The sequence below is a fragment of the Sorex fumeus genome, unplaced genomic scaffold (genome assembly GCF_029834395.1).
Source record: "Sorex fumeus unplaced genomic scaffold, SorFum_2.1 ptg000005l, whole genome shotgun sequence".
Classification (NCBI taxonomy): Eukaryota; Metazoa; Chordata; class Mammalia; order Eulipotyphla; family Soricidae; genus Sorex; species Sorex fumeus.
The window spans coordinates 6,277,614-6,299,604 of record NW_026606062.1 but is presented as its reverse complement, the minus strand read 5'-3'; the positions used below and the strand labels follow the sequence as shown (position 1 = coordinate 6,299,604).

Genomic DNA, 21,991 nt, shown 5'->3' with positions numbered 1-21,991 from the left:
GCCAGTTTGTCCAAAGTAGGAATGAGATATTAAGATGTCCGGGAGCTGGGTTTTATAGTCTCTGAGTCTTGGCCGTTGATGGGATTACACGGCGCCAGGGGGCCAGTTGGTGAGTGTGATCCCCGCCTACTGGAATTTGGAGGATCTGGGTGGAGGATGCTCAGCCTCGATCCAAGTAGGCTTGGAGATCTCGGCCCCCGGGACCCACGTGGCTTTGTTCCTCTGCCAGTACCTTCATGTGTGCAGAGAGTGGTCTCAGCATGGAGGTGGCTGGTCCTGGAGGTCTTCGGCTGCTGAAGCTTTGGTCAGGGCGGGGAGGAAAACTCAACCCGCTCCCCTCCAAGGGGTCCTGGCGAGGACAGCCAGGCGTGGGGGCAGGAGACTCTGCCATCATCATAATGAATGTGACATTATCAACTTATCCTTAGCTTCTAGATTTCACCCAGAACAGCCAGTTTATCTCTGGAATTCTGTATATTCTTCTTCCGTAAGCTTTTGGTGGGATTCAACTTAAAATTTACACAATACTACACAGCAATTTCCTTAATAACCAGCAACATGCAAAAGGAAGTATGGTCATGAACAGTTTCAAGAAAAAACAGGATATTTTCTTTAAGCAGAAGAGATTTAAGGTGGATTTAAAAAATCACATAACATTTCTATATCAGAATCATAGTAAGTGCGATGACTTAGTGATGTTTTCACTTTTACCCATCAGAGTAAATGTAAAATTGGGTTCAGGAGAGAATGGTGGTTGCTACCTCACACTGTCAAGTTCTCATGATATTTCCCCCATTTAAAACCATACAAAGATACTGGGATCCGTGGTGGTGGGAAATGGGCACTGGTGGAGGGATGGGTACTTGATCATTGTATAATTGAAACCCAAGCACAAAAATTTCTAAGTTTACAACTGTACCTCATGGTGTCTCACGAATAAAAATTAAAAATAAAATAAAACCATACAAAGAACATTCCTATATCAGTAGACTATGATTATGTTTCCTGCTCCTTTTAGAGTCTCCAGTTTTCCATTTCAGTAATCCTAAAGGTAGGTATTTAAATCCCCTTTATGACAGACTTGTAGTGCTGCCAGAATTCTTCCATGAGAATCAGGCAATGGATTTTTTTCCAGATAAGACAAGTATTTGGAAAACCTATTGGGGATGTTTTAGAAATGCTCACTTGATTTTTTCCACCAAATGGTGGCTGTTGCGATTATTTTCCACAAAGATCTTGGGTGTAAAGTGCTGAACGAACCATAATGCCCAAAAGTAGAGAGAGATTATGAGGAATCATGTTTGCCATGGAGGCAGGGGGAGGGTGGGGAAAGGGGGGCATACCGGGGATATTGGTGGTGGGGAATGTGCACTGGTGGAGGGATGGGTGTTTGATCATTGTGTGATTGTAACCCAAACATGAAAGCTTGTAACTATCTCATGGTGATTCAATAAACTTTAAAAAACAAACCAACAAACAAACAACAAAAAAAGCACTGAACAGCAGGTGAGTGAAACAAACGCAGGCAAGAATTTGAGCCGAGAATACAGTTGGGTTCTTGATAAGGAACATAAATAATTAGCTTTCATTTGAGAAAGACTCTCCTGCCATCTCAACTTAAATGCTCTCTCTGACATTTGGGCTTTGAATGCCATGGTATTTTAGGTATTCACGTATTTCCTGACCAAGCAATGCTCCTGTGGTGGTCCTGTTTTAATCCTGTAATTGTGAGTTTGACCTCCAAAAGCTCTATTTACTGGTAGACAAATGGAAACTCCCCTTAAATACATAACATTGACAGAGACAACTCGACTCCACCACTAATGAGGGCTACTCTGGAACACTATCATGTTAAAAACCAGGACCTCCATCAACTAGTCATCAAAATCCCTAAAAGTGTGTGCTTTTCGTCAGCACATACTTACCGATTCATCATTGTGTTCAACCTGGGGGGGCTCAGGACTGCCCGTGCAGTTGTTAGAGTTGGGCCATACAACATGCTAATTTTTTTTTTAACCCAGATAAATCTTGGTGTCCGACATCTCAGTCTCGTTCGTAAGGTCACAGTCAAGTAAACACAGCACAGTAGCCAAAAAAATGAATGAAGATATTTTAAGTCTTTATTCGTCTTCTGCAGAACATATGAATGAGAGTTGGAAGAAACGCATGCCTGTTATGCAGCAAAAACGGTATCAATCTTAGCTCCTGCTCACTTAAGAGCCTCCATATGTTTGGCACATGCTCTGTGAAATTCTCTCTCCCACTCTCAATGTCTGCTCCCCCAGATCTCAACCCAACACCCAGTCTTAAGAGCTTTCCTTGCCTTCCTTTCTTCCTGTATTGCTGTTCTTTGTATGTACGTCAGTGTGGCTTGGCTGACGTCCATTTGCTTCTAGTTCTTCTCTCTGCCTTGACCACTCTCAAGATTCTCCACTGCTAAGAGTTTTTCTGGGAACTGACTTAGTGGATAAAAATTCTTCCCTTTTAGAAGTTGAAATCAGAGACAGGTTGTCCATATTCTTCTGATGAAAAACTGTTACTCTTGTTAGATGTTATTGATTTTAAGACCGTAGTATGCAAAACATAAGAAGATAATGTGGTCTGGATTAAATATCAGATAAATTGTCCTGTTAAGAGTGACAAGAGTCCAGAAGGGGAGAACAATGCACACAGGTAAAGTTGAAGCAAGGGTTCACTTGGCCTTGAACTGAGGTGCCGGTCTGAGAAAGAAAGACCCGCAGAAAGAGAGGGTTCACATCTCAGCAGCAGAGAAGAGAAGTGCACGTTTCAGATGGTTAGGTCAGGCTTTCGGCAGGCCACGAGCAGCTGGGAAGAGGCTGGGATGCGTCCCAGTCTTGAGGGGAGGCTGTGTAGGGTGCGAGTCTTGCACTCAGTAGGAAGCAGAGACCCAGAGCTTGAGCTGGAAGGGCAGCAACAATGATGATGGACAGTGTTGGGCAGCAAATTCATGCAGGACGCCAGGCACTGGGACCAGGGAAGGCTGATGCTCCAGGTGGAAGCCGGCTGGGCACAGATAGGGTTTCATTTCAGTTTGGGAGGTTTTCTGGTAGAAATCTGGCAAAATGCTAAAAGCAACTGTACTTCGAACAGATCAGTCTCCTCCCTCCGTCCCTCCCTCCCTCCCTCCCTTCCTTCCTTCCTTCCTTCCTTCCTTCCTTCCTTCCTTCCTTCCTCCCTCCCTCCCTCCCTCCCTTTCTCCCTCCCTCCCTCCCTCCCTCCCTCCCTCCCTTCCTTCCTCCCTTCATTCCTCTCTCCTCCCCTCCCTCCTTCCTCCCCTCCCTCCTTCCTCTCCTCCCTCCCTCCCTCTCTTCCTCCCTTCCTTCCTCCCTGCCTCCCTCCCTCTCTCCCTCCCTTTCTCCCCTCCTTCCTTCCTCCCTCCCTCATTCCCTTCTCTTCTCCTTCCTTCCTTCCTTCCTTCCTTCCTTCCTTCCTTCCTTCCTCCCTCCCTGCCTGCCTCCCTCCCTCTCTCCCTCCCTTTCTCCCCTCCTTCCTTCCTCCCTCCCTCCTTCCCTTCTCTTCTCTTCTTCCTTCCTTCCTTCCTTCCTTCCTTCCTTCCTTCCTTCCTTCCTTCCTTCCTTCCTTGTTAAAGATCCACAGGTGTGCCCTCAGGAGATGTTAAAGGCCATAGGCGTGGCCCTTGGGGGAAGGTTGAAGGCCCACAGGTCTGTCTCTCCAGGAAGGGTGGTTTTCCATTTTGTGCACGACTTGATTTTAGAATACTCTGTTGGGCTACGTATACACTTGCATCTCTCCATGTCCCACCCAGAAGTGCACACATATATGTATAGATACAGGGTTGCACACATATGTACACAGATGCCCATTTATGTCCAGGGACCTGCACTAAGACATATGTAGACTCTGAATGTGGCTAGGTGCATTCATGTGAGATTCAAAGTATGGCAACCAGCCCCACATATGCACATATGTGATTTATAGGACTTGCTCTATGCAGAATATATGTGTGGCTAACAGGACATAATATGTAGATAACTATAACTTAGAGCCTGTGAAGGTAAATACATACAGATGTGTAAGACCAGGCAGTTTGGAAAGAAGCAATTTTTATTAGTATTTATCTGCTCTGGGGATACTACTGTAAAACTAATATTTGTGACTATGAACCAGTCAGCACATTCATAAGTTGATCTATGAATATGATGGTTATGTTTTTCAGAAGCATTTCCTCTAGATTGGCTCCTAGAACAATCCTGGTTCCAAAGCTTGCCTTGCATGCCAAGGAATTGGGTGCCCCCCTGCTGTGGAAGCAGGTGAACCCTCTCCATGGAGAGGCTACAGCTAACAGAAGGCAGCATAGTCAGAAAAGAGCCAGGCCCGAGCAGTGGTTGCTTTGTGGCTTGTGTTTAAGTTTTTATTTTTTAATTTTATTTTTTGGCTTTGGGGTCACACCTGGCAGTGCTCAGGGGCTATTTCTGGGTCTTCCCTCAGGAATTCCTCCTGGCGGTGCTCAGGGGACCCTAAGGGATGGTGGGGATGGAACTCAGGTCTACTGCATGCAAAGCAAATGCCCACCCCAGTGTCGCTTGTGCTTAGGAACAACAAGTTTCTTCTGGTTTTGTCTTGGGGTCTTACCCACATCCTGAGGCTCCTGGTTGAGTTGAGTGTCGGGAAGGCAGTCTGCTCTAACAAAGTCAGTTTGGGACAGAAAAGGTTGTAAGAAAAGAAGGGATAGAATTTTTAATGGACTGTGCAGCCTATTACAGAAAGAATCGACTATCAGATAGGAGTGCTAGGACTTTTGTAAAAGTGGAAACAGAAGGAAAATCTGTTCTAGACAGATAAGGTAAAGCCTTTTCAGTGCCCCGCGCTGTCAGTCGCATTGAATGGAAGAAGGCAATTTCGGGAGTGCGTTGGCTGGAAGTGGGACAATCTTTGATCCGTTCTTTCTGGGTAAGCGCCCGGTGCAGGCTGGGTGGTATTGTTCGTGGTCTGGAGCAGGGCTTGGTTTAGAATGAGCCTTGACACCTAAATTGCTTTGGGGCTCTGTGTTGGCGGGAGCACCGGGCTGGGATTGCGGGAGATTGAAGTGGCTTTGCTCCACGTCCAGTTATTGATTCCTGCTAGGGCCGGGAGCCAGAGTCGGGCGGGGGACTTGTTCTCTTGCCCTTCAGCTTCCTTTTGCTGGCTCCACCCTCCCAAGCTTGTCGGTGCTCCTGCCCTGCTTCCTTCTCCCAAATATTTACTGAGCACCTACTGCCTCTTAGGCACCAAGTCGGTGCTGGTGAGAGTGTGGGGAATCTTTGCCTTCAAGACCCTTGTGTTTTCTTTTCCTTCCTTCCTCCCTCCCTCCCTCCCTCTCTTTCTCTCTTTCTCTCTTTCTCTCTCTCTCTCTCTCTTTCTTTCTTTCTTTCTTTCTTTCTTTCTTTCTTTCTTTCTTTCTTTCTTTCTTTCTTTCTTTCACTTTTGGAGTCATGCCCAGCGATACTCAGGGGTTGTACTTGGCTCCTGCACTCAGGAATCACTCCTGATGGTGCTCGGGTGACCATATGGGATTCCGGGGATGGAATCCCGGTCAGCCGCTTGCAAGGCAAACTCCCTCCCTGCTGTACTATTGCTCCAGACCCTCTTGTGCTTTCTGTTGACAGATGATAAAGAAATAGAAATTGTAATTATGATTTTAAGGTAAGGTAAGGTAAAGGCCCTCCCGTTGATCGTCGATTTGCTCGAGCGGGCCCAGTAACGTCTCCATTGGAGACTTTGTTGTTACTGTGTCTGGCATATCGAATACTCTCGGTAGCTTGCCAGGCTCTCCGAGAGGGGCGGAGGAATCGAACTCGGGTCGGCCATGTTGGCCGCTTGTAAGGCAAACGCCCTACCCGCTGTGCTATCGCTCCAGCGCCCTTATAATAAACCATATTATATAGCGAATTGTAATGATGCTAAACCCATTGTGAAATACTTATAGCTGATGATAAAAATCTGACATGTGGCCAAAGACATAAGGGCAAGGGTTTGCCTTGCATAAGGCTGACCCTGGTTCAAGCCATGGCACCACGTCTGATTCCTTCAGTCCTGCCAGGACTGATCCCTGGGTGCAGAGACAGGACTAACTCTTGAGCACCACTGAGATGATCCCTCTCCGCTCATAGTGAGTGAACAGGAAAACCTTAAAAATTCAAAATAAATCTGACACAGCCTCAGAGTTGTGGTAATCATGACCTTTGAGTAAAGTGAGAAGGCTGGTATTGATTAGGTAGGTAGAAGACTGGAATGGCATGTGCAAAAGCCTAGTGGCTTCCAAGAGAGCACTGCTGAGAGAGCACTGCAACCCCCCCTGGGCTAGACCTCAGAGAGCCAGGATCAAACAGGCTCAGGGTTGGCTGGGTCAGGCATGCCTGCCTGTGGAGGCACTGATGAAGATGAGGTCCCCTGAGAATCACATGCCTCCTGAAATACTTGCATTGTCACCTGACCGTGAAGACCTACTGGAAACCATGTCCCTGGCTATCAAGGCCCCTGGAGAATTGGTGCCCTCAACCTGTCTTCAGCCCTTTGCCCAGAGATACCAATTCCAGTAACGGTTTGTGAAATAAGCTCTGTAGGTGATTTTGACTCACTGGTGATTTTGGGCTTCTGTGAGCGAGACAGGAAAGGTTCTGAGGAATGGAGACCTTTCTAGAACTCCAGACAATGGGGCTGATTGGGAAGGCTGGGCCGAACATCTGGAGGACTCAGGGCCAGGGCCTGCCTGTTCTCTGTGACGAGAATGCTAATAGGAGCCAGAAATCGTCCAACCAAACGGGCTGAATCTGCGTCATCCTCTTCAGGCTCACCAGTGTTTCTCTTTCCTATTGTGGACCACCCCTGGGGCTTCATTGCAGTCCATTGACTTGTTCTATTTTTAGAGGAATAAATACCTACACTGAGAAAAAAAATAAAGCTGTCATGTATAATTCATAAAGCTAATGCATCTCAAATTAGAAACCTCCCCCCCCACACACATGCAAATTCAGGTAACTTCTTTCATATGACCTTGAAGTTACCCGTCTTTTCAGTGACCACCTAAATCTGAGAATTTGAATCAAAGCAGAGCAAAGAGCTGTAATAAAACAAAGGCAATGGAGAACTCCTGTTCATAATACTTGCAACAGCCAGGAAGGTAACATGCCAATCAGCAGCTTTTCATGTGAAAAAAACCTTCCATCTGAAGGCCTAATTCTCCAGTTCCCTAATTTTCATACAGCCATCCACAGCCCAATTAGCTCTGCATTTATAATCCTCTATTACTCTCACATCAACACAGAGAAGCGATTAATTATTTTGGCATTCATAGTAATGCCATTAATCAGGATGCATTCATTGGGTATTAATGACTGGATGTGGTGGGCAATTGAATAGGAGTTCTACAATAATTGAGCAATTGATTTGCTAGTATCTGATGAGTTGAAACTGTAGTAATGGATGATTAAGTGATACAATTCTAACTGATTATAAAAAGGCGATCAAATAGACTTTGAAAAAGATGAAATAAGTAAAGAATTTCAATTGAATCGTCTGTGTAAGCCAACAAAATTTCAAAGGAAACTGAAAATTAATTTTCATGTTCTACCAATGGGTATTCGGGAAATGGTATTAAGAAATATGTCCAATTATGATGTGATTTTTGTATGTAATGAGAATGTTTTTTTTTTGCCAGAATCAGGCACGTGAAAAGATTTGACAGGCCTAATTGTAAATTTTGCTTCCAAAAAGAGTATAATTTAAATATTTTTATACCACTATGCCTTTCTAGTGGCCAGTATTTCTTATATTGATGGCTGATTATACTTTAGAAAGTCTTTTAATCCTATGAAATGTCACAATTTGTCATTTATTCACATATTTTTTATAGTTTTAAGTAGAGCCTGGAGTGCCGCTTTTTATAAATAGTGCCTCCACATGAATTATATGGAGTGACAGATCATATTAGTCACATAATTATGGACATGTTATAGATCTTTAAAATCCCAGCAGTGATTTTTATTTGGACCCTTAAAATCTCAGGAACAATTTGTAAAGTAGCAACTAAAAATTATTTCAAAGATCTGGTGTGAGAAGAACTGAGTTAGGGATCCTTTAAATGATCTCCTGGCTTCCTTTACGGCACCATTTTTTTTTCTCCCTTCAGTATAATAATTTCCCTGAATCCTTTACTTGTACCTCCAGGGGTCAAATTCTTCTCAGGATCCTACTTGATATTAAATATGTGTTGACTGTTGATGTTACTATTGTTGGGAGAGATGATAACAGTGTTGATGGAGGTGGTGGTGGTGACGATGATGGTGGTGGTGATGTAGGGGATGGGATGGGGTGATATGATGCTGATGATGGGAGCAGGTATGAAGGCAGTATTTATGATGGTGGTGATGAGGCTGGGGTTGATTGTGATAGTAATAGGAGGGTGTTGATGGTCAGGATAATGAGGAGGATGGTGGTCGTGATGGGTGGAGAGGTGATGCTGATGGCAATGATGATAAGGATGATGGTTGCTGTGGGACTGAGTATTTGTGTCCTTCAAATTCATATGCAAATACTGGGGATATTGGTGGTGGGGAACGTGCACTTGTGGAGGGATGGGTGTTTGATCATTGTGTGATTGTAACCCAAACATGAAAGCTTGCAACTATCTCATGGTGACTCAATAAAATTGAAAAAAAAAAAAACCTTAATCATCACTATGATGTCATTTAGAGTTTAGCCTTTGGGAGCACATTAGAGTGAGACTAGGTCATAAAAGTTGAGACCCCACAGATTAGATTGTGGATGTTATAAGGAATGAAAGGTCTAGAAATTTCTGCCATATTAGCTGCTTATTTGTAAGCCAGGATAGGAATCCACAACCAGAACCCTGGTCTCAGGTTCCCAAACTGGTAGAAGCCACTTAGAAGCCACCGCATTTATTTTTTTAAGCCACCTAGATTCTAGAATTCTTTTATTGAAGCCTAAACTGACTGAAACAATGGTGGTTATGGTGATAATGTGATTTTTAGAATCCTCTCCACATGCTTGCTCAAAAGCTTTGCTCCTATTATGACTTTCAGTCACAACCACCACCCTTGAAAGTGTTATTATCTCTATTATATTACCTCTATAATATAAAGTAACTAACGCATTCAGGGAATATATAACTCTTGCAATTGTTTTGTGTGTGATTGTAGTTCTGGTACCTATCAGTCAGGTGCTAGAGCCCCGGGTAACCTTTTCCTGTCTTATATCAGCACATGTGCATGGTTTCTCATTTTAGTATGGGCCAGAAAGCCATTAATCAGAAAGCGTTCACTTGGAACTAATCAATGGATATTGCAAATGACTATCCACTGCAATAGTGTGGAACCCATGCTATACACAGAATACAGCAAATGTTTAATTTGATGACAAGTCTTCCTTGGCTTACATTGGGCTCGCGTCATTGCAAACTGAAAATATCATGGAGTGAAAATGCATCTGACAACCTAACCTACTGGATATCATAGCTTTGCCTAGCCTACTTAAAAAATGATCAGAAAACTTCTATTACCATATCTTTGGGCAAACTCCTCTAAGATAAAGTCTGTGGTTGAACAGAGTATGGAGTTGCTCATGTGATTTATTGAATGCTACGCTGAAAGTGTAGAAGAGTTCGCCAAGGACAGATTGTTTACACTCTCTGGTTCCCTGTGACTGCCCAGAACCTAGAGAGAGGATGGCGTGGTTTCTCCTGAATGCAGAACCTGTCAACACCATTGCTAAGTTGAAATACCAGATGTCAGATCATTGTAAATCAGGATTGATACATGGGGATGAGATAGACCACGCCAATGTGTTAACGTGTATATTTAGTAGATCCCTAGATAAGGAGAGGGTGACATCAGATACTTAAGTGGTGGCCAGATTTCCTCCTATTCCTCTGATATAAGGAAAACAGTTTAGCAAACCCTGCTCTGTTGAATATGGAGAGGGGAAAGAAACAGTATTTTGTTAGCTTGAGTTATGAATTTGTAGCTAAACGGTGATTGCATGAGTCAGGTAGCTGAGATAGTGGGGTGTGACCCGGGAGGAACTGTATCTGATTTCTTTGTGGGGTGGATTTAGCCTAAATTGTTGTCACAGAGAGACCTTAACTGCAAGGACTTAAACAAATCCCAAGTTAATTTCGCTCTCATGTTAATATCTATTTTATTTATTTATGGCAGGGAGGGTTGGGGGCCATGCCTAGTTGTGCTCAGGGATTATTCCTAGCTTTTTGCTCAGAGATCATTCCTATTGGTACATGGGGACCGTATGTGTTTCAGGAGAATCAAACTGGGGAAACCTTCGTATGAGACAAGCATCTTAACCCCCACCCCCCTCCCCACTATCTCTCTGGTCCCTTTGATGTTGCAGTCCAGCAGTGAGTGACTCGGGATGGGGGGGACAGTCCATCCCCTCAATACCCAGCATTCATCATTGAAACAGGCTTGAATTGAATTGAATCGAATTGAATCCCGGCCCCCATAGTTCCCAGAGTCAGTCTTCGAGAGAAGGGAGGGGCTAAGTCTTCATTTTCTCTCTCTTTCTCAGTGTCCAATGAGAAGGGCCAGGTTATGCCAGCAGGCCCCCAGAATAACCCTACTCTTCAGCTGGGTGGCCCAGTACCCAGCGAAATCTTCAGATTCTCTAATTAAGGGACTGTGAGGAGACTGGATACCAGAGGGACATGTGCACAGACACTCAGGATTCAGATACTCACATCTTATTTAGGACAAGTGACTTAGCTGGAAATTAATAGAGAACGGCATGTGATTGGGCAAAAAACCTCGAGGGGAAAAATGAAACAAAGAACAGAAGGTGGGGTTCATAACCCTTGACTGTGGAATGAGGTATTTCTTGGGGAAAGGTGTTGCGTATCAACCTAAGAGATCTCCATCCTCACCTTCCTGTTCATTTCTTTGCCTGTGTTTTATTTTTTTGATGTTGAAATTTTCATTTAATTTGTGGGATGAATGGACAAGGGCAGGCTAAGATGCAGACACAGCGGGGAGGTGGGATGTGAGAGAGGACCCATATCTGCTCTGTCTTGGACAGTTAGATTTGCTGGGAGCAAGTCAGTGTGGCCTCAGGCCAAAGAATCAGTAAGCTGATTGCTTTAAATTTTTTTATTTTTTTTAATTTTAGGCACCAATGATTTGCAGTACTGTTCATGGTAGGATTTTGTGCATACAGTGTTCTAACACCCTCCACCAGTGTTGATCTTATTTTTTTCCCCTCTAATAACTTCCCATTATCTTTCAAATTTCTTTCTCTTTAGAGCAAATCATATTACAGAGCATATGTGTTTCACAGCCATTGAAGGTGATCTACCTGATGGTTTAGATGAGTGACAATGATAAAAATATTCGGATGACTGCTTTGATAGCTCCGAATTCAGAATGCATTTTTTTTGGTTCCAGATCCTAGTCCCCAATCCACAGAAAATGAGATGGGCTATTTTTCCAAATTGTCATTTTTTAAAACCGTTTGCACACCCACATTTAAAGAGCGAGCAAGCAGGAGCAAGCCATTATAAGCACTAGGCTTCTGCATGGAAGTCGATCAAAGGTCCTGGTTAGCAAAGGTTAGAAGGCTCGTGAGTAAGGTGCTGGGATGCCACCAACCATCAGTTAGGTCAGTTCCTGGGGGTACCACCCCTTATTCGACATTTACAGCCCCTTGTACTGGCCTCTCCCCTTCTAACCCCTTTCCCTGTAGGCATTTTGCTGGAGCAAGGGAAGAACTACACTGTGGGATAGTAGTGAGGGTTGAAGGACCCAGAGCCATGGAGGGGGCCTGAAATTCTCTACAGCAGGTTCTCTTCTTGCCTCTGGCCCAGCATTGGCCAAAGACAATTTATATCTCAGCTTTCCTTCCTGGACCATAATTATGGAGTCCCAAATCCAGGGGTTCATGGCCGATTTATTCAGTTTTTGCACTCAGTTCCTATTCATCATCTCAAAGATTCAATGTGGAACCATTTGCACACAAACTTGCAAACCCTCCCCCTCCACCCCAGTATTTTTTGCATGGAGATGTGGGCATTGGTGGATTTTTCTCCAAGTGTTCATATGAATGCTCAACCCCGGGGCCAAAGCTGAAACTGGCACCTGTCACCTTGCACACTCTGCATGCCTTGGTGGTGCTCCCTAGGGCACTGGCAGACTTGGGGCCATTTTATAGGTTATAGGTTTGCAAGAGGGACTTGCCTAGGAAAACTCGCCCATCTGGTATCCTGTATGCCATCTCTCCAAGTGGTAATGCTCAGGTTTAATTTTTTTAATCAAATAATATATTTTTAATTGAATCAGCATGAGCTCCATATTCATAAAGTTGTTCGTGATTGGGTTTCAGTCATATAATGTTCCAACATCCGTCCCTTCACCTGTGTACATTTTCCACCACCCATGTCCCTAGTTTCCCTCCCCCCACCACCTTTTTCTCTTTCTTTCTCTCTCTCTCTTGTCTCTCTTTTTCCTTTTGCTCAGAGTTTTTAATATTTCCACCTATTCTTTCCCTTTAACAGGAAAGACCAGAGTCTCAGTGAAGAATGAAAATCTCTTCTGCTGTTAATCTCAAGGGGGCATTAACTTCCAAGTCTGTTTAAGACTCTTTAGTGTGGGGGGCTGGAACGATAGCGCTGCGGGTAAGGTGTTTGCCTTGCATGCGGCCAACCCTGGTTCGATTCCCAGCATCCCATATGGTCCCTCGAGCACCACCAGGGGTAATAATTCCTGAGTGCTTGAGCCAGGAGTAACCCCTGTGCAATGCCAGGTGTGACCTAAAAAGCAAAAATAAAACAAAAACAAAAACAAGAACCAAACAAAGACTCTTTAGTGTGAAAATGAAAGAATGGTAAACAGTTAATGGCCTGGAGCCAGCAGCGTTGGGGGGTTCCAGTGATGCTTGGCCATTCTATTCCAAAGGGAATCCCTGCCCACCCCACCCCCACCCTTTCTGCTCCTCCACCTTCTCATGAGCACGTGGGGGGTGGGCCTTTGGCAGGGGCACTATTTTAAGTGACTGTGACTAGCAGAGCATTTTATGAGTGTGATAAGGAGTGAGGTGTGGAGTATGGGGTGGTGGGTATGGGGGAGCTTGGCTATCTTGCCAGGGTTAGAGGGAAGTGGGGCAAGTGGGGACAGAAGAATGAGGAGTGGGAAGTCCCATTTGTGTTTGTCATTGTGACTGGTTACTTGTGGGTCTTTCCAGATCCCTGGATGATCTTTGGAGGAAGTTTCCCTGTATATAGGTTTAAAGCTCATTAGGGAAATTATCTCATGGAGTAGAAGGAGGTTCTTTCGCATAGTCACTTAGACTCATTTTCCTCATACCTTCTCTCCCCGGTTTCTTCTTTTCTCAGCCTCGGAATGCTAACCCCCAGAGTCCTTGTGAAATTTTTCTTTGTCATGAGCCTTTCTCTACCTTCAAAGCCAGAAGTTATCAAGGCTCTGCCATTAATCTGTTCTTGATGTTCTTTATGTTGTGAACATTTTATCCTTTCTCATCAGCCCCTCTATGGGAAAATCAGGATTTTTTCAATTTAATTTTTTTAATTTTTGGTTTTGGGGCCACATCTTGATATACTCAGGGTTTCCTCTGGCTCTGAGCTCAAGTACCGCTCCTGGTGGTGTTGGTAGACCATATCTATCCTGGGGATAGAACCAGGTCAGCTGCATGCAAGGCAAACATCCTACCAGCTGTACTCTGGTTCTAGAATTTTATTTTATTTTTTAAGCTAAATTTTACACTATTATTCTAATGACTGTACAAAACCAAATTTATGTGGTGGGTAAACCAAACCCTTAAAGTTTGGTTCTGGCCCCTGGAGTTGTTCTCTGTCTGACTGTCTATCTTAGTGTGTGCTTCCAGTAGTGAATACCACCTACATTCAGATGATAACCGCATTTAAATCTTCAGCCTGGATATTTCTCATTTGCCATGTCTGATTTCGAATTCCTGACCTGACAGCTCAATTTGGCAGCCTCCTTAGATTCTCAGATTTCACAAAGTCACAATAGAAATTTTGATTCACTTGCTTGGCCCTCCCACCACCCCCAAGTTGCTTCTACTCTCTGTGTATTCAGTCTTCCTTTCCCTCATAGTTCATGTCTATTCTATACTATTAGGGAACATTTTCCCCCCAATGTGCCCAGACATGTTGCGCACCAGGTCTAGGGAGATGTTGGGGTAAGGATGATGGATACATGGAGAGAAAAACACCCTCTAGGAGTAGCTGATGGCTGTTCACTTTATATCCAAATACACACATATTTTATAGAGGGTCTTGGCTTACAGAGACGTCCAATCACAGAAAGTTCAGCATTACTGGCCTATCACCTTTCCAACTCTGCTTTGCCCTGGTCCAGTCCCAATCAAGGCTAGATGCTGCAGTGAGGATGACTTGCTAAGCATATGTGAACAGTTTCTGTTTCTTGGGCTCATGTTACTAGGAGGTTGAGTGAGGCTTAAGGCCGAACACCTGGTGCTGGTTGACACCCTGTTCTTGCCAACTTTGCCCAGATACTCCCTCTTGTGAGGCTTTGCTTCTGGGCCACTTTGCAAGGTGAGATCTTTTTTTTTTTTTTTAAATTAGTGAAACACCATGAGGTACAGTTGTAGACTTACACATTTTTGTGCTTGGGTTTCAATTATACAATGATCAAATACCCATCCCTCCACCAGTGCCCATTTTCCACCACCACGGATCCCAGTATCCCTTCCACCCCCCATCCCCCCATCCCACTGCAAGGTGCCCATCACCATGCTCCATATATACAGTTAGTGAGTGTTGCTTTCCAATCCTAAATGTGCTTGAAGGAACCTTATCATATGCTATTCCCCAGCTTAAAACTCTTCCAGTTTTAAGAATGGAAATACTTGACATGGCATGAAATCCAAATCTTGACCAAGATTCACAGACACCAGTCCGGATGAGAGCTGTGAGTCTCTGTACTCAATCAAGCATCAGCCAGTAACATACTATAGTCTCAGGTCTATTCACTGCCTTATTCTCAGATGTCAGGCCTCCTTTAATATGTTTCCACCCTCATGGGACTCACTAAATGCGGGCTGCATTTGAATGAAGTGCACTTGAATGAACCCACCCTTGTACCCTGTCCCCTAGTGCATACTATTGGCTCAGTTCAGTGAAATTGCATTGATTCTTCCGTTGAGGGCTGATTAAGCCTCATAGTCAGAATCACAGGCTTGGACTGTGTGCTGCTCTGATTTTAAAACATTTGTGAAAGTTCTCAAAAAACTCTAACTTGACACGTCGTGATTGGATTTAAAGCTATAAGACCAGGCAAATGAGCAGATGATCCAATATTATACTCTAACCAAAGGTAGGAGAGCCCCTGAAACATTTGATAGAAAGTCTCATTTTCTTTTCTTCTATTTCTATTTTTTTCTATTTCTATTCGCTGGAGCGATAGCACAGCGGGTAGGGCGTCTGCCTTGCACGCAGCCAACATGGCCGACCCGAGTTCGATTCCTCCGCCCCTCTCGGAGAGCCCGGCAAGCTACGTATTCGATATGCCAGACACAGTAACAACAAAGTCTCCAATGGAGACGTTAGTGGGCCCGCTTGAGCAAATCGATGATCAACGGGAGGGCCTTTTTTTATTCTTTACATGCTTTCTATGTCAAGAAGCATAGAAAGCCTTTTCTTTTGGCTTCATGTCCCGCCCCCCCCCCCCCTTTTTAACCTTATGCTTTGGTTTTCTCTTTCCCTGCCTTGCTTTCTTCTCTCCAGTTTTCTTCCCTCTCTGGACTTTTTACTTTTTCTTCTTTCTGTAAATTTTCTAATTTTATTTTCCTTTAAACCAATCTTCAGTTGGACTTCACTGCCCGGTGTCTACCAGTCTGTGGAAAATGTAGGTGTGGACCAAAATGTATTGTCCATCAGCCAGCCCTGTGTGGTTTCCGGTTGACCAGTTGGCCAGTGGATCTTATAATTCTATGAGAACCAGCCTCCCCCTTCAGGTCCCATGGGTTGCTTTCCTACCATCAAGGAAGAGAAAATAGAAGTCGTTTGCTCTGCATTTCTTGTGCATTAGATGTATCGCCAGCTTGAGTGTTGACTCAAAGACATCATGCTGGCTTTTCAAAGACTCTCAAATGATTGCAATAAAGAACTTAAAGTACAAATTTCAAGGAATGGTTCCATTTCGTTTCTGATTTCTTCCCACTGCCCCTTGGTACAAGGCAGGGTGCCCACTCTTGGAGCATGGGATTTCCCGGGGGCTTCTCAGCTACAGCCAGCTGCAGTTTGATGAAAGTGAAATTACACAGTATTACTCTTCATTAGGAAGAGGTCTGAGAATTTCCTCCTGAGACATGAGCAGAGGGAGGTGCACATAACCCATTTGCAATTACGCTTGTCCTTGGAAAGAGCCGCCAGGCACCGTGTTCGCTGGGTGAGGAGAGGATTGTTGGAAAGAACGTGCTTATCTTGTGGACTCACTTTGGGGGATTAGGTGACATAATCGGGAATTATGTAGTGATTCGTGACCCACTCTTGCAGAGATTGATTTCCTAAACACTTGACTTAGACAATTTTTTCGGGCCAAAATCACTTCATCTTATTTGCAAAAAAGGTTAACATGGAAAACATTTTTTCTTGCGTGGATCTCCAGACTTGACTGACCTGCAATGCACTGGGGACTGTAAACATTATTCCAAGATCCAGAATCATCTGGGCTTTCAGAAATAGATGAGAAAAATAATTTTCTTTCAAAGACAGCCCAGGACCTTCAAGCCTTGCTGCTGGTTACCTTTGTAATAGCGTTGCTTATATGGTTAGTCTTTTCTATCAGGTGCCTGCCTCTTAACTGGAACCATGTCTGAATGATGGGGCCGGGGTGGGGTGTGGGGAGGTCTTTGTCAACAACCTCCCTGCCAGGAGCCCATCTCAGACTATTGACTTTGAATCCTGTGCGTTGGAATCTGGACATAAGAACTGGAAAAACATCTTTGAAAAATTTGAAGCCTCTGGTTTCAAAAGGAGTTAAGGATCCCTGTTCTTGCTGAAAGTTTGGAGTGGCAGAAGCCCAGGACGACTCATTTTTGTAACCATAGCACTGAAGTCAGAGTCTTAGTTACAGGTCTGATTCTAGTGAGTGTTCATGAAGGCAAAGGAAGCGAAGTGGCTAGAAAACAAAGCCAAACCTTTGTGTAGCTGCTCATTCATTTGCTTTATACTAAGTTTAATGGTCAAATTGAATTTTAATTTTATTTATTTATTTATTTGGGCTGGAGCCATAGCCCAGCAGGTAGGGCTTTTGCCTTGCATGTGGCCAACCTGGGTCCAGTTCCTCTGTCCCTCTCGGAAAGCCCGGCAAGCTACCGAGAGTATCCTGCCCCCACAGCAGAACTTGGCAAGCTCTCTGTGATGTATTCAATATGCCAAAAACAGTACCAACAAATCTCACAATGGAGACATTACTGGTGCCCACTCGAGAAAATTGATCAACAACAGGAGGACAGTGCTATAGTGCTATTTATTTATTTATTTTGTGGGGGAGAGTCCCATACCTGGAACTACTCAAGGCTCACTCTTGGCTCTGTGCTCAGACATCACTCCTAGCATTGCTTTGGGGAGGGGGTGAGGTAATATTCATCATTGGGACTGAACTGGGACAGGCCATATGCATGGCCAGAACCTTCAACCTTGTACTGTCTCTCTAGCCCTGAATAGAATTTCTAAAGTGAACTTTGGAGGAAGACCTCTTTTATAGCATCATAGTACATTGTAGCACTGTAGCTCTGTCCTCCCACTGTTCATCGATTTGTTCGAGTGGGCTCTCCGAGACGGGTGGAGGAATTGAACCCAGCATGGCCGGCTGGCTGCACACAAGGCAAACACCCTACCACTGTGCTACCGTTCCAGCCCCTTGTGAATTGTATATATTTTTAAATTTAAAAAATTTATTGAATTAACATGAGATACACAACTGTTCATGCTTGGGTTTCAGTCATATAGTGTTCCAACACCCCTCCCTCCACCAGTGTACATTACCAATGACCCCAGATTCCCTCCTGCCACCAGCTTATCTCTATGCCAGGCACTTTCCTTCTCTCTCTCTCTCTTTCTTTCTCCTTTTGGGCATTATGTCTTGCAATACAGATACTGAGAGGTTATCGTGTTTGTTCCCTTACTTATTTTCAGCACACAGTTCTTATCCAGAGTGATGATTTCCAACAAACTTTGTCATAGTAGTCCCTTCTCTATCCCGACTGCCTTCTCCCCCAGCACTACAGGAAGGCTTCCAACTGTGGACCAATCCTCCTGGACCTTGTTTTTATTGCCCCTGGGTATTAGTCTCATATTATGTTTTTTTTTCTTTTTAATATCCCCCCAAAATGAGTGCAATTGTTCTATGTCTTTCCCTCTCCTTTGGACTCAATTCACTCAGCAGGATACTCTCCATGTCCATCCATTTACAAGCGAATTTCATAACCTCATTTTCCCTAATAGCTGCATCGCATTCCATTGTGTAGTTGTACCACAGTTTCTTTATCCAGTCATCTGCTCTTGAATACTTGGGTTGTTTTAAGATTCTGGCTATTGTGATTACTGCTGCAATGAACATAGAATGCAGATGACATTTCTGCTGCGTTTTTGGACCCCCAGGGTATATTCCCGCAAGTGGTAATTCATGGTGTACAGATGATATAGGATGAAAGAAAATTCAATGTGAAACTTTAAATTTTAAAGAACAAAGCAATTGTCTGAAAAGCACTTTCAGTGAGCATTTTTGGTGATGTCTGGTTTAATCTCCAGGATACATTTGATAATGTGTTTTAGACCAAGAACTCTGGGGCAACTAATCACAAACTGATAAGCAATGAATTTTTCCTTCCACTGCTCTATTTTTTTCTTTTTGATTTTTGAGCCACATCTGTTTGGTGATCAGGGACTATTTCTCACTCTGTGCTCAGCAGTGACCCCTTGCAGTGCTTGTGTGTGTGTGTGTGTGTGTGTGTGTGTGTGTGTGTGTGTGTGTGTATAAGGGGGGTGAGGGGACAGTGGCACATGTGGTGCCATCAACCAAACTACATCAGTGAGATAAGAGCCTTAGTCTATCTCCATGGCCTAAACTATGAATTTTTAAAATAAACTGGAATCTGTACTTTGAAATAATTTTGCTTCTTCCAGCGAGCATTCTGGATATTAGACATTCTACAGACTTCTTGTTGGGGGCAGTCTTTGCTGCAAATCACTTACAATAGTATTTCTTTATTACACTTGGAATACTTATGCCTTGCTGTTCTTTCATATTTATTGCTGCCTTCTATAGGCAAACAGCTGCACTAGAAGTGAAATCAATCAACTAGAAGTGATAAATGTGATGCACTAATGAAATTGCCATCAGTATTCAAATACAGTTGATACCATTTTATTAGATGGTTAAATGCACCTGTGTTAGGGGGATCCTGCACCATTTTCCAGGTGTCCCAGAGTATACCCAATGGAGAATGGGTACCCGAGTGCCTGTTCTCCTGGGCATTCACAGAACAGGTGGGCTGGTAGTAGCCGATAGCCTGATATCGGGCATTTGGTATGAGTGACTGTCCCAAGTAGGACTTGGAAGAGGGATGTCTTGGCGAGCAGCACATTCAAAAATCAAGTGAATTCTTGGGGCTGGAGCAATAGCACAGCGGGTAGGGCGTTTGCTTTGCACGCAGCTGACCTGAGTTCTATTCCCAGCATCCCATATGGTCCCCTGAGCACCGCCAGGAGTAATTCCTGAGTGCAGAGCCAGGAATAACCCCTGTGCATTGCAGGGTGTGACCCAAAAAGCCAAAAAAAAAAAAAATCAAGTGAATTCTAAAATGTGGAAGTGGGTAACCAAATTGAGACCAAGTTAGTCCCTAGACGTCAAGGACAGAAAGAAAGCAAAAATCTCTAAGCAGGTGATATCGGCCCTACTCTACCTGGGCCCAGGTGTTTTATGTCATGCTTGGAAGAGGGCTCACCTTAAAAGGCCCGGCGGTGACGGCCACCTGCCTTGTGCCCTTGCTGGCCTTTCTGCACTCTGTCTTGAGTGCAGCGTGGCCAAGATGCAGAATCCTGCTGGAGAGCCCTGGGCAGGCTGAACTCAACTCTGCTCTTGTCCCTGTCTTCCAGGCTTCGTGAACGATTCCATGACCAAGTCTATTGTGGCTTTGCGCTTGACCCTGGTGGTGAAGACCAGCCACTGTGTGCCCGCCGAGAGTCAGGGCAGCGACATGGAGTGCTCCGGGAAGGGACGCTGCACCACGGCACCCTCAGAGGTAAGGGGACACGATGCTTAAAAATGTCCACGTGTGTACAGGTAGATTGCTCCATAGCTGGAAGCCTGCCTCATGAGCAAAGGGGAGAAGGCAGATGGAATAGAGAAGGGATCACTAAGAAAATGATGGTTGGAGAAATGGGTCGGAGTGGGAGATGTGTGCAGAAAGTAGATAAAGGACCAAACATGATGACCTCTCAGTGTCTGTATCGCAAACCATAATGCTCCAAAGTAGAGAGAGATTATGGGAAATAATGTCTGCCATGGTGGCAGGGGGAGGGTGGGAAAGGGGGGGTTATACCGGGGATGTTGGTAGTGGGGAATGTGCACTGGAGGAGGGATGGGTGTTCGATCATTGTGTGATTGTAACCCAAACATGAAAACTTATAACGATCTCACGGAGATTCAATAAAATTAAAAAAAATACTTTCCCCAAACAACAACAACAACAACAACAAATGTCCACATGTCAGGACATTGGCTGTTTGCACCTGAAGCAGGATAGAAGGGGAAAGAAGGAGGAATCGCTGAAAATCTCTGCCGGCCACAGTTCAAGCGAGGGAGTCATATACAACATGTGGATATGAGAATCTCTGTGTCATAACTATGATGGCTTTTTGGGGGGTGAGGCTCCCCAACAGTGCTCGGGGATGGAGGTTCCATGCAAAAGCCGGAGGGTATGGTGCTCTGTTGGACTCTGGGTACTGAACGCAGATACATAGTTGCATTCATGTTGGGGATGCAGGTGGGGCCATGGCATTAGTGGGGGTCAGCTTCCTGCTGGCCATTACCACCCTTGTCTCTAGGGCTTGCCCATGTTTCCTGCCAACTTTGTTATAGGCCCACTGGAAGTTATGACCTTCCTAATTTGTGCTAAACTTTTGTTTATGAAACGTTTTGACTTTTAGTCCAGTGGCTTTCTGATTTTTTTTTTTAGTGGAGGGTGAGGGGGATGGAGTGGGGATTCTTTTACATTCATGAAAATGATTCAGGGCTGCAAAGAGCTTTTATTGATTGGACCAAATTTATTGCTGTTTACCTCATTAAATTAAAACTGAGAAATTAAGATTAATTATTCTACTTAATATACCCATTACCTACTGACAAAAAAATCCTTTCCATTTTGTTAGTGACAGTTATTTTGGCATGAAATGTTTGACTGCATTTTCCCAGGCAGAAGGTAGTTAGTGAGAACACAGGTATTGTTTCTGTTTTTGTTTTGTTTTGTTTTGTTTTTACTGAGTCTTTAATACCTGGTTTAAGGGATCTGGGTTTTCATGCTCGCTGTTATTTCTAACCCATTTCTGTGTGTCGTTTGAGTTGAAAGATAGGAAAAGGACATTGTCTTGAATAGATATTTTCTTGAGAAAGAAGGGAGAAATGTTTATTAATTTTTAACGAATCACTGTGAGATGCAGTTACAGATTACAGACTTTCATGATTATGTTTCAGTCATACAATGTTCAAGCACCCACCCATCCACCAGTGCCCTTTCTCCACCACCAATGTTCCCAGCATCCCTCCCGCCACCCCTACCCCATCACCATCCTTCCCACCCTCTCCCCCCAACCGCCTCTGTAGCAGGCACATTCCCTCTTTCTCTCTCTCTCTCTCTCTCTCTGTCTCTCTCTCTCCTTTTGGGTGTTATGGTTTGCATAGTCTTTCCAGATCATTGTGGGTATTTGTCCTGGAAATACTTCTAA

At 44.3% G+C, this 21,991-nt stretch overlaps 1 protein-coding gene across 1 annotated transcript in view; it reads left to right on the top strand.

The window, feature by feature from the left end:
• The window catches only part of DNER (delta/notch like EGF repeat containing), a 332,962-nt gene that overhangs the window by 162,662 nt on the left and 148,309 nt on the right, over window positions 1–21,991 (top strand). The window contains exon 5 of the mRNA XM_056122053.1: window positions 20,144–20,289. Coding sequence (XP_055978028.1) covers window positions 20,144–20,289 — 146 coding nt within the window. The remainder of the gene's footprint in view (window positions 1–20,143; window positions 20,290–21,991) is intronic.